At 47.3% G+C, this 18195-nt stretch overlaps 1 protein-coding gene across 2 annotated transcripts in view; it reads left to right on the forward strand.

Moving 5' to 3' along the window:
• LOC132572404 (laminin subunit beta-1-like) overlaps positions 1 to 18195 on the forward strand; it is a 95997-nt gene that overhangs the window by 47691 nt on the left and 30111 nt on the right. For both annotated transcript variants that reach the window (XM_060239364.1, XM_060239363.1), the window contains exons 12-21: positions 318 to 430; positions 545 to 624; positions 1855 to 2011; positions 2884 to 3036; positions 3785 to 3943; positions 5383 to 5504; positions 13614 to 13734; positions 14107 to 14299; positions 16647 to 16790; positions 17538 to 17769. In XM_060239364.1, coding sequence (XP_060095347.1) covers positions 318 to 430; positions 545 to 624; positions 1855 to 2011; positions 2884 to 3036; positions 3785 to 3943; positions 5383 to 5504; positions 13614 to 13734; positions 14107 to 14299; positions 16647 to 16790; positions 17538 to 17769 — 1474 coding nt within the window. The remainder of the gene's footprint in view (positions 1 to 317; positions 431 to 544; positions 625 to 1854; positions 2012 to 2883; positions 3037 to 3784; positions 3944 to 5382; positions 5505 to 13613; positions 13735 to 14106; positions 14300 to 16646; positions 16791 to 17537; positions 17770 to 18195) is intronic.

Here is an 18195-nt window from a genome sequence, read left to right on the forward strand (position 1 = left end):
CCTGGAGTTCCAGCTTTCTTTTCCTGAGTACATCTATTAGAATGAACAATTCTAGGTCCCTTGAAATGTATCAGTATCCATTTGAAGTAAAGCAAGATGCATGTAGGAAACAATTGGAGAACCTTATTCTATCTGCATCACCTTGATTGCAGAGACTGGGTGGGATTGAGCATGGAGTGGGGAGTGCTCAGAATTCTGGCCCCTTTGAGCCTGCTCAGCAGGGCTAGGAGGAAAAGGGGTTGGTGGAATAGCCTTGTACCAGGCATAGCTGGATTAATACTGGGCTCTGGAGTAAGTGCTGGCATGTGTGTTCTCAGCCTGCAGGTGTGACCCTCGTGGGATCATCGCAGGTAACAGCCCTTGCGACCACATCAGTGGCGACTGCTACTGCAAACGTTTTGTTACTGGGCGATATTGCAACCAGTGTTTGGTGAGTTATACCATTAGAGGGAGCATTACATCATTTGAGGGTAGTGTGTTTGTGCTTCCGCCTATGCTATGGATTCAATCTCCTTCTGGTCTTGATGACCCTTCTTCTCCACAGCCTGACTACTGGGGGCTCAGCTATGACATGACTGGATGCCGAAGCTGCGCTTGTGATTTTGGAGGTGCCTACAGCAACAGGTAGGAGTGGAATGGACATAAGCAGGTGAAGGAAATGGGACAAGGTCATGTGGCATGAGGAGTGAGAGGGGTTTGAATCAAGCAATGTGCCGCCCTGAGCCTGCCTCGGCGGGGAGGGCGGGGTATAAATAAAATTTTATTATTATTATTATAGAAAGATAAGTAGTGCATTTCCGCCTGTGCAAGATCTTGTGCAGTATCTAGCCCTTTTTGCCCTGTCTTCTTATAATGACCAGAAATAGCTTGCACAATGTCTTGAGCAAGCAGAAAAGCAGTTCAGGATACTCTGTGTATCAGTGCAAAATGCTAGTGTGAGGAGTTTTTTCACACTTTCACTTGCACAAGAGACCTAGCACATGTGCAATCTTTTGGTGGAACCAAACCAACATTTCCTTTTCCAGGAGTCATTTTGTAGAAAAATAGGTGGTGGAACTCATCCAGGGATTGTTATGCAGCTGCACCTACTATTCAGTGGGCAAGGTGGGAAGGAGGAGGGGGAACCCTCAGAGAGCTGTGCTCCTGTGAGCTCCTGCTGAATTCAAGGCCTGCCCCCTGCCCCCAATGAGTGGAACTATGGACACATGCAGTAGAAAAGAGCAAGGGTCGCACCTTAAAAACTAACGAAATCTGTGACAGGGTAGGAGCTTTTGTGAGTCACTGTTCACTTCTTAGTGAGCAGTGACTCACAAAAGTTCATATCCTGCCACACATTTTTGTTAGTTCGCTGTTCACATCTTAGTTTGCAGTGACTCACAAAAGCTCCTATCCTGCCGCAAATTTTGCTAGTCTTCAAGAAGCTGCTGGACTCTTGCTCTTTTCTGCTGCTGCAGACAAACACAGCTACCCATCTTGATTTATGGACACATGGTGCACAGTGCCCTGAATACGATGTAAGAGTGCCGCCAGCTGGTGTAGTGGTTTAATGTGCAGACTCTTGTCTGGGAAAACTGGGTTTGTTTCTCCACTCCTCCACTTGAAGCTGCTGGAATGGCCTTGGGTCAGCCATAGCTCTGGCAGAGGTTGTCCTTGAAAGGACAGCTGCTGTGAGAGTCCTCTCAGCCCCACCCACCTCACAGGGTGTCTGTTGTTGGGGCGGAAGATAAAGGAGATTGTCAGCTGCTGTGAGACTCTGAGATTCAGAGTGGAGGGAGGGATATAAATCCAATATCATCATAATCTGTCAGGAGACCATTTTACCTGCAATTGGTTTATTTCCCCATCTGTTTCCAGGTGCTCCACAGATGATGGGCAGTGCCCTTGTCGAGCCAACATGATGGGCCGCCAGTGCAATGAAGTGCAGCCGGGGTTTTTCTGCATGCCCCTGGACTACTATATGTATGAAGCAGAGCATGCCATGGGCCACCCACCAACCCATCACAATCTGCCGGTCAGTGCACTGGGAGAGGAAAAGGGGGAGCCAGACTTGGGGAAAGAGGAGGTGACTTCCAACACCATATTCAGAATGAGATTGTAGCTACAAATGAAGGCTAAAGCAGTGGTGCTTCTTTTTAAAGGGATTTATCTAAAGGATTTATGTACAGGGGATTTCTTGTTTTCCTTGAAGAAAGTCTTTTACTATACAGCCAGACAGGACCCGAAAGTCATCCAGTCTCCCCTCCCTCCTTCCTAAATTAGGATCTTACACATGCAAACAAATCAATCTCAAGAAGAACTCTGGAGAGGCAGCATATATACAAAATAAATAAATTCTGCTTCCCACAGTTTAGCACAGATAAACAGGCACTGTCCCAAGTATAGAACAAAGTTAGAGTCCAATGGCACCTCTAAGACCAACAAAGTTTTATTCAGGTTGTGACGCATGCACACTTCATTAGAATGGAATGAGACTCATACCCTGAATAAAATGTTGTTGGTCTTAGAGGTGCCATTGGACTCTAACTTTATTCTGTTGCTTCAGACCAATTGGGCCACCCACCTGGATTTGTCCCAAGTGTAGTGTTTCCTGAAGGGAGAGCATGGTGATCGAGGCGCACCAGCACAGAGTTTATCAACAAACAAGTTTTGTGAAACCACCCAGCTGGCTCAAGCAATCATACCAGACCGCACATGATAGCGAGATTCCATTTCCTCCCTCTTTGCTCCCACAGCTGCCCCTATTCTGCAACTGCCAGCCTCAGCACCTGCCAAAGCCTCATTAGGTCACTGAATGGTTCAGCAGAAAGGAGCGCAAAGCACAGATGTTAGCTGCTGTAAGTAACCAAGGGTGCAGCAGAGACCTGATTTCCTTCTCTGTTGCAGGGGGCCTTGCGTCCTGAGGCTCCTGTTGACTGTGTGGAATATTACAACGGGTTCCAGAATGGGCGCAAAGTGAGGCTGCGACGCCAGCACAGCACGGTGAGGCTTTTGCAGCAGAGAGCAGCACTCAGGCGAGCCCGTCAGCTTCAGCAAAAGGTGTGTGTTTGCAGGGGTGGGGGGGAGTGGTGTAGCACACAGAGAGAGAGGTTGTTGGGAAGAAATAAAGGAGAGGGGAAGATGGATGATAGGCTCATGGGCTGCCTTACTCCTGTGAGCCACCAAGTTGGTATAGCCCAGAAGTGGCCAAACTTACTTAATGTAAGAGCCACATAGAATAAATGTCAGATGTTTGAGAGCCACAAGACAGATAGCAACAGGAAGGAAGGAAGGAAAATAGATGGAGGAGAGAGAGGGGTGGAAAGAAAGCAACTTTAACTGTAAATTCATTCTCCAAGCTGCTGACTGGCTTGGTGGTGGGGGCTTTGAGAGCCACATAATATGTGTGAAAGAGCCACGGCTTTTTTTGAGCAGTAATGCACAGGAACGCCGTTCCAGCTGGCTTGGTGTCATTCTTCTTCTTCTCACAAAATTTTAGCCTCCAGCTCACACATTTTTGTCTTAGCTCAGGAAGGATGACCCCAGAGCACACTAATTTATGTAGTAGCTCACAGCTTTAATGCCAGTAGCTCACAATTTCAATTCCAGTAGCTCACAAAGTAGAATTCTCACTCACAAGACTCTGCAGCTTAGAGGGAACACTGGCCCTCAGAAACATCCGCAGTCTGGGGGACTGGTGAGCAAGCTACTTTATCTTATGACTCAGTCTGCCCCTAGGGGAGATAGCGGGCAAAGCTGGGAGCAATGCACAGCTGTGCCTTTGATGACCTCTTGTTCTCACCTGCAGCCTGATGTGGAAGTTGTGCAGCGCGAACACACAGGGCACATGATTACATGGACTGGCCCCGGATTTGCCCGCGTACGGGATGGAGCTGGCTTGTCCTTCCACATTGACAACATTCCTTACCCCATGGAGTATGACATTCTGTTGCGCTATGAGCCAGAGGTGCGTCGAAGGGGATGGAGAGGAGGTGGTGTGTATTTGTTGTGGGAGGAGGGGAGGGGATGATCGTATCTGTGATGTTTGTCATTGGCAACCATATGCAGTAGTGACAACTGTTGTTAGAAATGCAAGAATATTTGTACTTTTTAAACCATTAATAACTTTTAGCTAGCATTTATATAGCACTAACCCAAGTGCTTCAGTAGTCCTTATAACTCTGCTAAGTAGGTTAGTATAATTATCAGCCATATATATTGGGGAACAGAGAGAGAAAGAGAGAGAGAGATTGGAAGCAGGGACTCCAAAACACCCAGCTCAGAGGACAACAGTCTTTTTTCTTGTGTATTTTGTGTGTATGTGTGTGTGTGTGCACGTGCATGCACCTGGAAGTCATGGTGCCCACTGGTGACTGATTCCTACTGAGGGCATGGAGAATATTCAGAGAGGCAGCTGAATAAAGTCTGCCTCTGCCTTTGCCATTCCAAGGAGGTCTCCCATCCAAGTACTTGCCAGAGTTGGCAAAAGATCAAAGAGCCAGTATAAGAGAGCCTGTTTGCTTAGCTGAAAATATGCAGCCAAACAATACTGATCATTGACATGCTGATTAATAATCCATAAACCTTCTGTACCAGACACTAGTTGTGAGTCCTTTATTAGAACGTGGCATGCACAGAATCTCACAGTAATATAATACACGAGCATCCTGTGCAGCTGATCTAGTACACTGGTATAAATCTGTGCATGGTTTGCTGCTATATTACTGACAATGCTGATCCTGTGAGCTTAGGGGGAGGTATTTGTGAAGCTCCTGTATTGTGCATTGGGTCCTTTCCAACTCTATGATTCTAACTGGTGACCTGTATAGTTTCCCTTTTGGTAAAGCATCTCTAAGATGCCCTTTGGTCCTACAAAGATATTTTTCTACCATTCCTTTCACATACTCTGGGGGTGGAAAGTGCCATTAAGTCGCAGCTGATTTATGGCAACCCCCCCCAAAAGGTTTTCAAAGACAGGAGACAGAGGTGTTTTGCCATTACTTTCCTCTGCATAACAAGTACTAACCAGTACCAACCCTGTTCAGCATCTGAGATTTGACAAGACTGGACTAGCCTGAGCCATCCAGGTCAGGGCTCCCACCTACCCCTCCAAGAGGCCTACATAAAGATTAGTTACCTGGACATAAAGATTACACTTTCTTTTTTAAAGAGCCATATTTGGTTTTGTACTGAGTGCCACATTTGGCTCTGTAGCCAAAGTTTGCAGGCCCCACTTATGCTCTGAACCATTGCACTACTTTTTGTAGTTTGAGATGCCTACTAATGTAACTACAGAAGGGGTAGCAGAAGGTACTGGGGGGGTCTGGTTTTGATGCCTTCCTTTGTGGAGACTGCCTGACTTCACTCTGGGCCTGCTTCCTTAGACCTGCTTTGTTTCCTTTTCAGTCTACAGAGGACTGGGAAGCTGTTGTCAGTGTCAGTTCGCAAGCTTTGCCTATGAGCCCACGCTGTGGCAACGTGCTGCCTTCGGAGCAGAAATACCGGGAGAGCCTGCCTCATAGTTCCAGGTGACACTGAGGGGAGGAGAGCCAGCCTCATGAACTTAACTAATTAGGTGGGAAAGGGGTGTGCCCTACTGCAGGTAAGACCAAGGGTACCCCACACAATACAAGTGTGACATTCTCATGGAAATCAAGGCAGTGCTATTTCCTTCATAAACCAGGAGGTTGGACTGTGAGTATGAAGTGTGACTGAACGAGGGTGGCCAATTTCAATGTTCTCAGTAGCTGCTGAAGCACATTTTACTGCCTAACTTCATCTCTTTTGGGACGATGCCATATTAAATGGAAGCTCTGTCACAAACAGATAACTTCGGAAAACAAATTTTTACGAGTGAAATGTTAGGTAAACGTTTCAGTCATAACAACAAAGTGCCATTAAATCACAACTGCCTTATGACGACCTCTCATGGCAAGAGATGACCCATTACCTGCCTCTGGTGGTCTTCCATCGAAGTACAAACCAGGGGAGACCCTGCTTATCTTCCGAGGACTGCTCAAGCTTAATAATTTAAAATTTCTATTTGACACCAAGGTCCCAATAAAACAGCTTGGGAGGGAGCAGCCTCAGTGGGGTATAATTTCTTTAATTCATTTATACCCCACTTTTCTCCCCAGTGGAGGCCCAAAGCGGCTGACATAATTCTCTTCTCCTCCATTTTATTCTTACAATAACCCTGTGAGGTGGGTCAGGCTGAGACTGTGTAATTGGCCCAGGATAACCCAGAGAGCTTCTGTGGCATGAGGAGGGATTCAAACCTGGGTCTTGTAGATTACTATTCTGACACTCTTTAACACTGACAATAGAAAGCCAGTTTGGTGTAATGGTTAAGTGCACAGACCCTTATCTCGGAGAACCGGGCTTGATTCCCCACTCCTCCACTTGCAGCTGCTGGAATGGCCTTGGGTCAGCCATAGCTCTCGCAGGAGTTGTCCTTGAAAGGGCAGCTACTGTAAGAGCTCTCTCAGCCCATTCTACCTCAGAGGGTGTCTGTTGTGTGTGTGTGGGGGGGGGGGGGAGGTAAAGGAGATTGTGACCGCTCTCAGGGCTTTTTTTGTAGCAGGATCTCCTTTGCATATTAGGCTACACCCTCCTGATGTAGCCAATCCTCCCAAGAGCTTACAGGGCTTTTCCTACAGGGCCTACTATAAGCTCTTTGAGGATTGGCTACATCAGGGGGGTGTAGCCTAATATGCAAAGGAGTTCCTGTTCCACAAAACTCCTGATAGAGTGGGATATAAATCCAATATTTTCTTCTTCTTCTTAGCTACTATGCTACACTGGCCAGATTAGAGTCATGCCTTCCAAAGGCATGCCATGCCATTGAGTCCATCTTTCAGAGGGGCCATTTTCTCTAGGAAAACTGATTTCTGTACTCTGGGAATTGTTGTAATTGTGGGAGATCTTCAGCCACCACCTGGAGGTTGGCAACCCTAGTAAGTGGGCTTATAGGAAGTTTTATCAGCAGGAGTTCCTCCTTTCTCCAGGTTTAGGAAAGGGATAGAGATTAAGAAGCCTGCGACACAGATGTCAGATATGAAATACTCATTTCAGATCATTCAAAATAAGTGAAAGCTCTGAAAATACAAGCAGAAAACCTTAGTTACCATGTTCCATCTCTCTTGCAATTTATGTTTTGGCACAACTGACACTTTCAAGTGAGGAAACAAATTATTTTTCTGTCATCTGTGTATTTGCTATTGGATTGACTGAGCATTTACTATAATTACGTAGAGAGCTTGTGGGTGTTTTGTGGTTAGTAAGTTCTTCATATTTTGGTTTGGCTGAGGGCCCTCTGTGTGTGCTGGTGGATTTGGGTACTGCAAATTTCAAAGGGAATGGCATTATCTGCCTTCCTTCTCTTCCCTAATTTCTTTCCAAACTTCTTATCAACCTGGAGTTGCTGGAGTTTTCTTGTTGTCTATTTTTATTCATATAAATATACAATTTGATATTTTCAGAGGTCCTCAATGATATTCCACTTTAATGTCTTTTTGTCATTTGATTTTTTCCTCTACTTCCTCTTGTTCTTTCTCAGATATTTTTCCTTAGTTCTGCCAGTTATATAATCTTCACATTTAGTGTCTCCAAAGACTTTGAGGAAAGAATTTGGGGATGATGGGCTGAGAGGATTATGGGAAGTTCTTGTCCTGCAACCCTCTCCCCCCACACACACACATTTGGATATTTATTATATTATATCTATAGTGGTGTGATAATAAGAGGGCATTTTCTATTCCTGTAAATTTTAATTCTCACTGTAATGAGCCTTGACGAGGAGGAGCTGGAACGGTTAACAAACCTGGAAGAGTTGCCAGCCAGTTCCTCAGTTGAACAAACAGCAGCTGGCCCATCAATCACTTTCCAGGCACCAGTGTCAGCTGTTGATGATCAATCTCCTCCAAGCTCTCCTCCTCTCATCTCAAGAGTTCGAAGCAGGCTCCGGAAAGAACTTTCAGAGCAAAGACATGAGGCACGCTGATGCTTCAGATCTCTCAGCCCTGAGTTCTAGCAGAGTCACTGCCACCCAGGGAGCAGGCTGATTGAGACTCCCATATAGCTCCCACCCAGGACCTGATAACCTTATTTATTTATTTAGGATTTATATCCCACCCTTCCCACAAGTGGCTCAGGGCAGCTTACAACAAAGAGTTAAACATAAAATTAGACTGACATTTAAATATATAAGCATTTAAAATATTTAAAACCTTAGAAACATTAAATATCACAGCAAAATATATAACAGGAGTCTGGCAAGCTACGTTTCGTTTCTCATCAGTTAGGTGTGGGCTAGCCGGAAGAGAGTTGTCTTACAGGCCCTGCGGAACTGAACAAGGTCCCGCAGGGCCCTCACCTCCTCCTGCAGCTGATTCCACCATGTAGGGGCCATAACAGAGAAGGCCCTATCCCTGGTGGATTTTAGGCGGGCTTCTTTTGGCCCAGGGATAACAAGAAGGTTTTGGGTTCCTCAGTACTCTCTGGGGAACATGTGGGGAGAGACGGTCCCTCAGGTAGGCAGGTCCCAGGCCATATAGGGCTTTAAAGGTAATGACCAGCACCTTGTATCGAACTCGGTACATTACTGGAAGCCAGTGCAGAGCCCGAAGACCCGGCTGTATGTGCCCCCATCTTGGGAGGCCCAGTAACAGGCGGGCCGCGGCGTTCTGCACCAGCTGCAATTTCCGAGTTCGACACAGGGGCAGCCCCATGTAGAGGGCATTGCAGTAGTCCAACCTCGAGGTGACCGTAGCATGGATCACTGTTGCTAGCTCATCGCGATCCAGGAAGGGAGCCAATTGCCTTGCCCGCCTAAGATGAAAAAACGCAGACTTGGCAGTGGCTGCTATCTGAGCCTCCATCTTTAAAGAAGGCTCCAATAGTACCCCCAGGCTCTTGACCCTGTCCGCCGCCATCAGCGGCGCACCGTCAAAAGCTGGCAGGGGGATTTCCCTCCCCAGTCCCCGACGATCCAAGCAAAGGACCTCTGTCTTCGCAGGATTTAGCCTCAGTCCACTCAGTCTGAGCCACTCAGCCACGGCCTGTAATGCCCGATCCAAATTTTCTGGGGCGCAGACCGGTCGGTCGTCCATAAGCAGATAGAGCTGGGTGTCATCAGCATACTGGTGACACCCCAGCCCATACCTTCGGGCAATCTGGGCAAGGGGTCGCATAAAGATGTTAAATAACATCGGGGAGAGAACCGCCCCTTGGGGCACACCACAATCAAGTGCGCGCCTCCGGGATAGCTCCCCCCCAATCGCGACCCTTTGTCCCCGACCTTCCAGGAAAGAGGAAAGCCACTGTAAGGCCAATCCCTGAATCCCCGCGTCGGCAAGGCGGCAAGTCAGTAACCGATGGTCAACCGTATCGAACGCAGCCGATAGGTCTAACAACATCAGCACTGCCGAGCCACCCCGATCCAGATGCCGTTGAAAGTCATCTACCAGGGCAACCAACACCGTCTCTGTCCCATGGCCCGGGCAAAAGCCGGACTGAAATGGGTCAAGGACGGAAGCGTCCTCCAGGAAAGTCTGTAACTGCATCGCCACTGCCCTCTCAATAAGTTTGCCCCAAAAGGGCAGATTTGAAACCAGCCGGTAGTGTGCCAATTGGGCCGGGTCTAAAGATGGTTTTTTTTAGGAGGGGACGGACCACTGCCTCTTTGAGAGGCGTTGGAAAGTGCCCTTCCGTCAGGAAGACAGGCTCGAGGCCTTGGTTTCGCTAACTGTCTCAAAACTTGGCAGGGAGGTCGAGGCGGAGTGACGCGATTTTATCCGCAAAAAATTTCGCAAAAGCCTCACAGCCTATTTCCAATTCAATAGAATTTGGTCTGCCTTGCGGCAGCGTTGTAAATCCTCAAATTATATCGAACAATTGTGCCGGGCGCGAAGTTGCGGACGCAATCTTGGCCGCAAAGTACGCTTTCTTTGCGGATTTGATTGCCATCTCATAGGCCTTCAAACTCTCTCTATAAGATGTTCGGATCACTTCATCTCGAGTACGCCGCCATTGCCTCTCCAGTCGTCTGAGTCCCCGCTTTAATTGCCGCAGCCCCTGGTCAAACCAGGGCGACGGCTTCAGGTGGGGGCGCATAAGGCACCTAGGTGTGATCACCTCAATGGCTCTGGAGAGTCCATCGTTCCAGGACTCTACCAGGTCATCCAGGGAATCGCCAGTGGGCCAGGTATCCCGCAACAAGTCTATTCTCTGGCTTGCATCCACGCTGCATCCTGATCCTGATCTGCTTGATTTCCTTGACACCCTGACCTTTTGGCTTTTGGACATTGACTTCTGATTCCAGTTTGTGATTCTGCATTGGTGACCTGGCTCCTGCTTGACTTCTTGGACTTTGACCTTGGACTGGCTTTGGACTCCTGCCTGTCTTGCACCCTGAGAACGTGACACTCACCTGATAAATCTGAGGCTCATTCTGAGCATGAAAAATCCTGTCAAATCTTGTAGCCAATGCTTCTTTTCCACTGGTGTAAGGGCACTTCTCACACCAGAGAAGAAGAGTTGGTTTTTATATTCCACTTCTCTCTACTCTGAGGAGTCTCAAAGAGGATTACAATTGCCTTCCTTTCTCCTCCCCACAACAGACATCTTGTGAGGTAGTTGGGGCTGAGAGAGTTCTGAGAAGTGTGTTTGGTCCACAGTCATCCAGCAGAATTCATGTTGAGGAGTAGGGATCAAAACCGGTTAAGACTCTGACACTCTTAACCCCTACACCATGCTGGCTCTCAGAAAGGGAGGCACAGTTTCCACCAATTACCTCCTTCCCACTATGGACAACCAGCATTGCTCATGGGAGGTACCCTTGAACTTTGGGGCAGAGTTTCAGGGAGAATGCAGGAAGCATTGACATGGGAATAGAGATGCCAGACTCCAAGTGGTAACTGGAGATCTCCTAGGATTACAACTGGCTGCCAGGTGACAGAACATTTCTCCGGGAGAAAATAGCCACTTTGGGAGGTGGACTTTATGGCATTATACTCCATTGAAGTCCCTCCCTTCCCAAACGACCTCCTCTGCTGAACCCCCAAAATCTCCAGGTATTTCTTAACCCAGAGCTGGCAATTCTACATGGGAAAGTTCTGTTCTACGAGCTTTATTTCATCTGCAGTTCCTGGATGCAGCCCTGAAAGATTGGTTTGTTGATTGGCACAGATATTTTTCATCAGATGTAATTGTTGTTAACCTAAGCAGCTTTCCACGTCAGCTGGCAAGGAGGTGTCCTTTACTCACAAGTTGCAAGCAGGTTGCTCATTATTTGACATTTCAAGACACAGGGTTGATGGGGATAGGGTTCTTTTCTTCCCACTGCCTGTCCAGGCATCATAAGAAACGCTGCAGCTGGCAAGAGTGCCTTTTTAATGAAGTGCAGACTTTTGTTGAAGAAAATCCAGAAGCAGTCATAATGAGAGACAGCACCATCACCACCCTTCTAAGACAAGAAGCTGATTGTCACTGCCATGCTTTGGCACAGCCTGGGAAAAGTAATTAATACTGACATACTGTCAGGGCACAAGCAGAATATTTTTGGAGGCAAACGGGTGCATCTTCAGATTTGCTGGGAACTGGTGAAACAGCCAACTTCCCTTCCCTTTGCTGGGTAAACTGGTTTTACTAGGATTCAAGAAACACTGATTTCCCCCTTCCCCCAACTCATACCCACCCACGCACTTCTGTGCTACTCTCAATAAAATGAGTAAAATGGTTATTTGTCAGTTCCTACAGCATCCTGTGTAACAAGGGTCCACTCAGGCCTCTGCTAGTCGAAAAGGTTTTTAAAGGAAGGATTTTTTAAAAATTGTTTATTTAAAGGCCTGTCCATCCTTGCCCTTCCAACATGCACACTTGTAGCGGTTATGTGGAAAGGGGGGGACGGACACCACAAAACTCAATCAAAATTAGTTCAGAGCCTTTCTTGATGAATGGAATAGAATCATAGAGTTGGAAGAGACCTCCAGGGTCATCTAGCAACCCCCTGTACAATGCAGGAAACTCACAAATACCTTCCCTCCCACACCCTCAGTGACCCCTGCTCCATGCCCAGAAGATGGCAAAAACCCTCCAGGGTCGCTGGCCAAACTGGCCTGGAAAAAAATTGCTGCCTGACCCCAAAGTGGCGTAGTTGATGTTCTGTTTATTGTAGCTGGTGTTTTGAAGGAAGCAGTTCATAGCATTCCTTTTTAAAAAGCTGATGGATACAAAGCTCAGTATCTTTCTAAGGAAGGGGCACCATGAAGCCCCTCCCCCTCTTCTCAGCAGCAAAGGACTCCTACCTTTATGTGTGGACTGGCTATCCCACTATTGTCTTTGAACCACAAGGCAGTTCCACTTTTGTGCTCCAGGCAGGCTTTGTACTGATCATCTTGAAAAGCACAAGGCGCCCTAGGAAGAAGTCACAGTCGCCATTTCCTTCTGTCTTTGTGCCGACAAGGAGTGAAGGGTCATTCAGACCAGGGAACACTAATTGAGCTTTACAAAGCAATAGAGAATCAATGCCAAGCTGTCTGGTCTATTTTATGGGCAGCTGATGTGCTCCCAGGAGAGGGGTGTGTATGTGGGGGGAGTGAGTGGGGGAGGTTGTTGGACTTGTTTTTCCAGCTTGTGAAGGACAATGCAAGCCCTCTCAGGAGTCCCACCACTTAGGAAAGTCAATCTGTCAGCCTCTTTGCTTAGTCTGTCATGCGTTTATTTCTCTGCTTTGGGTTATTTGTGCCAGCTCTCCCAGGGCTGCTTACCATGTGGGTTTCCATTCATCGAGTCTAATTGCATATAGTGGAGGCTTGATGACAATAGATCACCAGCCCACGCTTTAGAAAAGAACTGCTAGAAGTCACAACAGGGAATACTGGGCAACATGTTGAATGTATATGGACAAATGATGCTGTCTCATACCAAGTCAGGCTATTGGTGTTTCTGGCTTAGTGGCTCTTGCTGGTAAAAGCTTTCCAGAGTGTCAGCACAGAAGGCTGTTTCCCAGCATCTGCTACCTGAGATCCTTCAAGCGACTGGATACATGAAGCTGTCTATCAAGGTCAATATTGTCTACTCTTACTGGCAGTGTCTCTCCAGGGTCTCAGGCAGCAGCCTTTCAGAGTACCTGCTACCTGGTCTTTTAACTGGAGATGTTAGGGATAGGGTTGTCAGCCTCCAGGTGGTGCCTGGAGATTGCCTTCTATCACAATTGGTCTCCAGATGACCAAGATCAGTTCACCTGGATAAAATGACTGCTTTGGAGGGTGGACTTTATGGCATACCTTGCTGAGGTCCCTCCCCAGGCTCCACACACCCCGAAATTTCCCAGCATTTCCCAAACCAGAGCTGGCAATTCTAGGGATTGAAGCTGTGACGTTTTCCTTGCAAACCATATGCTTTGCCACTGAGAATGGCCTCTGCCCATGTAGTATCAGCCATATAGGCCTCTGGCAGGCCTGTATCTTAGGTGTGGTTGTAGTTCTTTGTTGCTTTGTTATCTGTGTAGTGAGATGCAGTGTGAGATTCAGGCTGTAGCCTGTACTTCATAAGCTTGTGCCTCTTGCACCTGTGCTTACTGCTACGTGCCTGCCTTCCCTGTCAAGTGAAGTCCTCACTCGGTTGTCTCTTCACAGGTATGTTCTCCTGCCACGGCCTTTCTGCTTTGAGCCCAGGAACAATTACGAAATCACGGTGCGTTTCCAGAGAGCAGGTGTGACACAGCGGCACCTTGCAGCCTTCATCCTCGTTGACTCGGTGAGGAAGTCCCACAAACTGTTAGGGGGTTTTGTGGCCCAGGTCTCTTTTCTGAGCCAAGTATTTAGCAACTCTCATGGTGACCAGCCCACTGTGAAATCTCATTCTTTTGTCATTGGGAAGGAATGGACTCCCAGGTAGGGTTGCCAGGTCAGATTCAGGAAATATCTGGAGAGTTTGGGGGTGGAGCCAGGGGTAAGGTTTTGACAAGCATGGCCTTCTTCACGTGTTCCCAGTAAATGTGATCTCTGTGTAGCTTATGTTCACAGGCTACACTATGTGTGTGTGTGAGGGGGGAGTTATCTTGACTGGTCACAATCCTTGCTCCAGCTTGACTCAGCCTTTTCTGATGTGTGGCCCCACATTTCACAGCTGGTTCTTTTGCCACGTGTGACTGAGCTGCCCGGTCTCCATGGGAATGATCCAGCAGCAGTGGAGCGTCGGGAGGAGTTAGAGCGCTACACGTGCCTAGAGGCATTTCGTATGGCCACCATGCCTGACCTTGCTGAGATGTGTGCTCATCTGCTCTGCAGCATCTCTGCCCTGATGCACGATGGGGCACTGCGTAAGTGAAGGGCCAAACTCAGTGTGGGAATGGAAATGTATGAAAAGAGCCTTGCTTCTGTCATAGCCATTTGGTCTGGAACTGCCAGGTGGTTATAATGGAGAATCTAGACAACGTTGCTGCCAAAACATTTCAGTCCACTGAGAGCCAGTTTGGTGTAGTGGTTAAGTACGCAGACTCTTATCTGGGAGAACCGGGTTTGATTCCCACTCCTCCACTTGCACCTTCTAGCATGGCCTTGGGTCAGCCATGGCTCTGGCAGAGGTTGTCCTTGAAAGGGCAGTTTCTGTGGGAGCTTTGTCAGCTCCACTCACCTCACAGGGTTTCTGTTGTGGGGGAGGAAGAGTGAAGGTGGGATATAAATCCAATTTCTCCTCCTCTTCCTTCTTCTCCTTCTTTTCATCCTCCTCCTCCTCCTCCTCTTTCTCCTCCTTCTTTTTCTCTTCTTTTCTCCTTCTTTCTTCTTCTTCGCCTCCCATCAGCCCTTCAGAAATTGTTTGTGCTGATATTCTTGACTTTGGACAGAATTGTCAGGCTGGCCCTTCCAGTGTGGATTGGATAGTGCTATTAATGCACCTAGGAGGAAATGGTCATTGGATTGGTGATGCCCTGTCATCTCCTTTTTGTGCTGTCATTTTGAAATGTCCCGCAATGCAATGACTTTTTAAACAGCTGCAATTGCAAAGTGAAAATGAGATCAGCCTTCTGTTTAAGATGTTGGGTTTTGCTTACAATGTGGAAGCTTTCAACAAGTATTTTCAGTTCTGCTAGTAATATGCCACTGTGAAATGGTGCTACTAACAGATAAGGGGAAAACAAGGATCAAGTCATGGAATAGCAAAGAGCAGGCCTCAGATTCAGTGGGAGCTCACAGCAGCACAGCTCCTGAACCTTTCTGAGAGTTCCACCTCCTCCTCCTGAGAGTTTCACCTCCTTGTCCATAGAATAGTAGGTGCAGCTGCATAACAATCCCTGGATGAGCTCCACCACCTATTTTTCTACAAAGCAACCCTTGGTAAAGAGTAATGGGATGTTTTTCCCTCTTTTTGATATCTTTATGTTACATCTCCAAGGAATGCGCCTGAGGCACTTGAAAATACAAAATATAATTAAAAAAGATCATAAACATTATTAAAACTTACCTGTGAGAACTTGCTTCTAATTCACAAATTATGGATAATTCTTTTTTAAAAGATGGAGAAAAGTTTTCTTAACAATGCCTGGGTGAACCTGCGTGAAATTGATTAGTGTGTTGCCTGTGTGGCTTTTGAAGAGCAACTGAGAATGGGGATCACAGGAGAGAAGGGAGGCAAACAGGCAGGTTTTCTCACTCAACTTTCTGATGACAGATCTGAGAGGAGCTCATAATGCAAAAGGGGATGGGCATTGCAGGATTGTAAGGAAAGCACAAAGCCCAAGTCAGTACCATAGTTATAATTCCACTTGCAGCTGATGGCATAAGAGCAACGCAGCAGCAGTAGCACTAAATGATTCTAGTGTGGAATGAATTAAAGGTTCCTGACACTCAAGAGGAAGACACCAGAACCATGGGAAGAGGAGATTAGAACTCTGTGATTATTAATCCACAGTTATTCCACCAGAAGACGTAAAATCTGCCCCTGGAATTGTGACACCAGTCTTATTTCCAAACCTTTAGCATAAATGTCAATCATATTTTCAGTTTCTTTCTCCATGTAGCTAGAAAACCATTCATTTTTTTAATGACAAAAGATGAGATTTTTGAGGACTCTGTGACAGCTACCTGATTGCAGATTATGTGCCTGATCCTGCATTTCACAATGATGACAGGCAGGCAGCTTTCCAGACTTCTTTGCTCACAAGTCAGGTCTAGAGCCAAGGTCATGTGGTTGGCTTCTGCTCAGGGTGCTGGGAGATGCATCTGTTTGTTTCCTCCCACCCCAGTGTGAGATGAACAGGGGTGGAATTCTAGCAGGAGCTCCTTTGCATATTAGGCCACGCACCCCCAATGTAGCCAATCCTCCAAGAACTTACAAGGCCCTTCTTTGTAAGCTCTTGGAGGATTGGCTACACCAGGGGTGTATGGCCTAATATGCAAAGAAGCTGCTGCTAGAATTCCACCTTGGAGATGAGAGTCCCAGATTCTGCCCCTATAGACAATGAACATATGATGCTGGATAAAAATGGTTAAAATCTGTGTACTTGTTGCTTGTGTATTTCTGATTAATATAATAGTAAGAAGGGAGAGGTCCCAAATTCTGTTCTGATTGCATTCTGATCTTATGCCAATTAGGGAGTGGGGATTTCCGTTGTTTTGTATTGACCACACAGCTATTTCCCTAACACTCTGCAATGATATCTCTTCCAGCCTGCCAATGTGACCCGCAAGGCTCCACCAGCAGTGTCTGCCACAAACTAGGGGGGCAGTGTCAGTGTAAACCCAACGTGGTGGGTCGCCGCTGTGATCAGTGTGCTCCAGGCACCTATGGATTTGGGCCATATGGCTGCAGTTGTAAGTAACCAAGAGAGGGCTGGTATGTGACTGTCCACCTCCGTGTTCATGTTTGTCTGTCTCAGCTGTGTTAAATACAGGTTTAGCTCTCATAAGCGCTTGAGTTGAAAAAATTGTGTCCAAATTGTATGACTTTGGACAGCGGGCAGGGCCACACAAGACTGAATATTCCTTCATACAAGAAATAATTCAATTAGCAAAGAAACATTATGGACCTGTTTTAGACTTCTCTCTGACATGCTACTTTTCTATATACAGAGAGCATCCTATCATGTGAGCCCCCCCGCTTACCTATGGTTGCCAGATCCAGATTGGGAAATACCTGAAGATTTGGGGGGGGGGGTGTCTGAGGAGAATGAGGTTTGGGAAGGGGAGGGACATCAGTGGGGTGTAATGCCACATACAGTCCACCTTCCAAAATGGTCATTTTCTTCAGATGAACTGATCTCTGTCACCTGAAGATCAGTTGTAATCCCAGGCAGGGGTGGAATTCTAGCAGGAGCTCATTTGCATATTAGGCCACACCCCCTGATGTAGCCAGCCCTCCAAGAGCTTTCAAAAAAGAGCCTTGCAAGCTCTTGAAGGATTGACTACATCGAGATGTGTGGCCTTAATATGCAAAAGAGCTCCTGCTAGAATTCCACCCCTGATCCCAGGAGATCACCAGTTGCCATCTGGAGACTGGCAGCCCTACTGCAGTCTGAAATGGCACAGAATGGACACAGGGTTATCTCTGTATCTCCACAGCCTGTGCCTGTTCCCCTGAAGGCTCCATCTCCAGGATCTGTGACCCAGTCAGTGGGCAGTGCCGGTGCCAGCATGGGACTGTGGGAAGGCAGTGTGACCAGTGCCCACCAGGCCACTGGGGATTCCCAAGCTGCCGGCCTTGTCACTGCAATGGCCACTCGGAGGAATGCGACTCGCACACTGGCGCCTGCCACCAGTGCCGCGATTATACAGCCGGACGTCACTGTGAGAGGTGGGTATGTTGGCTTTGCAGCCATGTGGAGGGAGTCATTTCCTGGTTTAGGCTGTGTTGCATGACTTTCCATGATGAGCCTTCCTGACTTCTCTTTTAGATGGAAAGCATTCTGACTTAAGCAGAGGAATGGCAAGAGGAAAGGGATGCTAAACCCTTTTCCTTATTGCTGCTGGTCTGCTTAAAATTGTGCCCCACCCCAAATTGTTTTTCACCCTAGGGTGAAAAAGTACAGGGATCTTGTATCTTTTCCCCTACAGATCGGCAAGTTCCTGGGCACGGGGAGGATTTTGAGTTTACAATGAGCTGAAAAGGAAATGGTGATGCAGCTCCTTCATTCCCCTGCTAGTTGTCTGCTTACCACCTAAAACATATGTGGATACCAAGTTGAGAAAAGCAACCATGTAATTATGCATAACCTGCAGT

The sequence above is a fragment of the Heteronotia binoei genome, chromosome 5 (genome assembly GCF_032191835.1).
Source record: "Heteronotia binoei isolate CCM8104 ecotype False Entrance Well chromosome 5, APGP_CSIRO_Hbin_v1, whole genome shotgun sequence".
Lineage (NCBI taxonomy): Eukaryota > Metazoa > Chordata > Lepidosauria > Squamata > Gekkonidae > Heteronotia > Heteronotia binoei.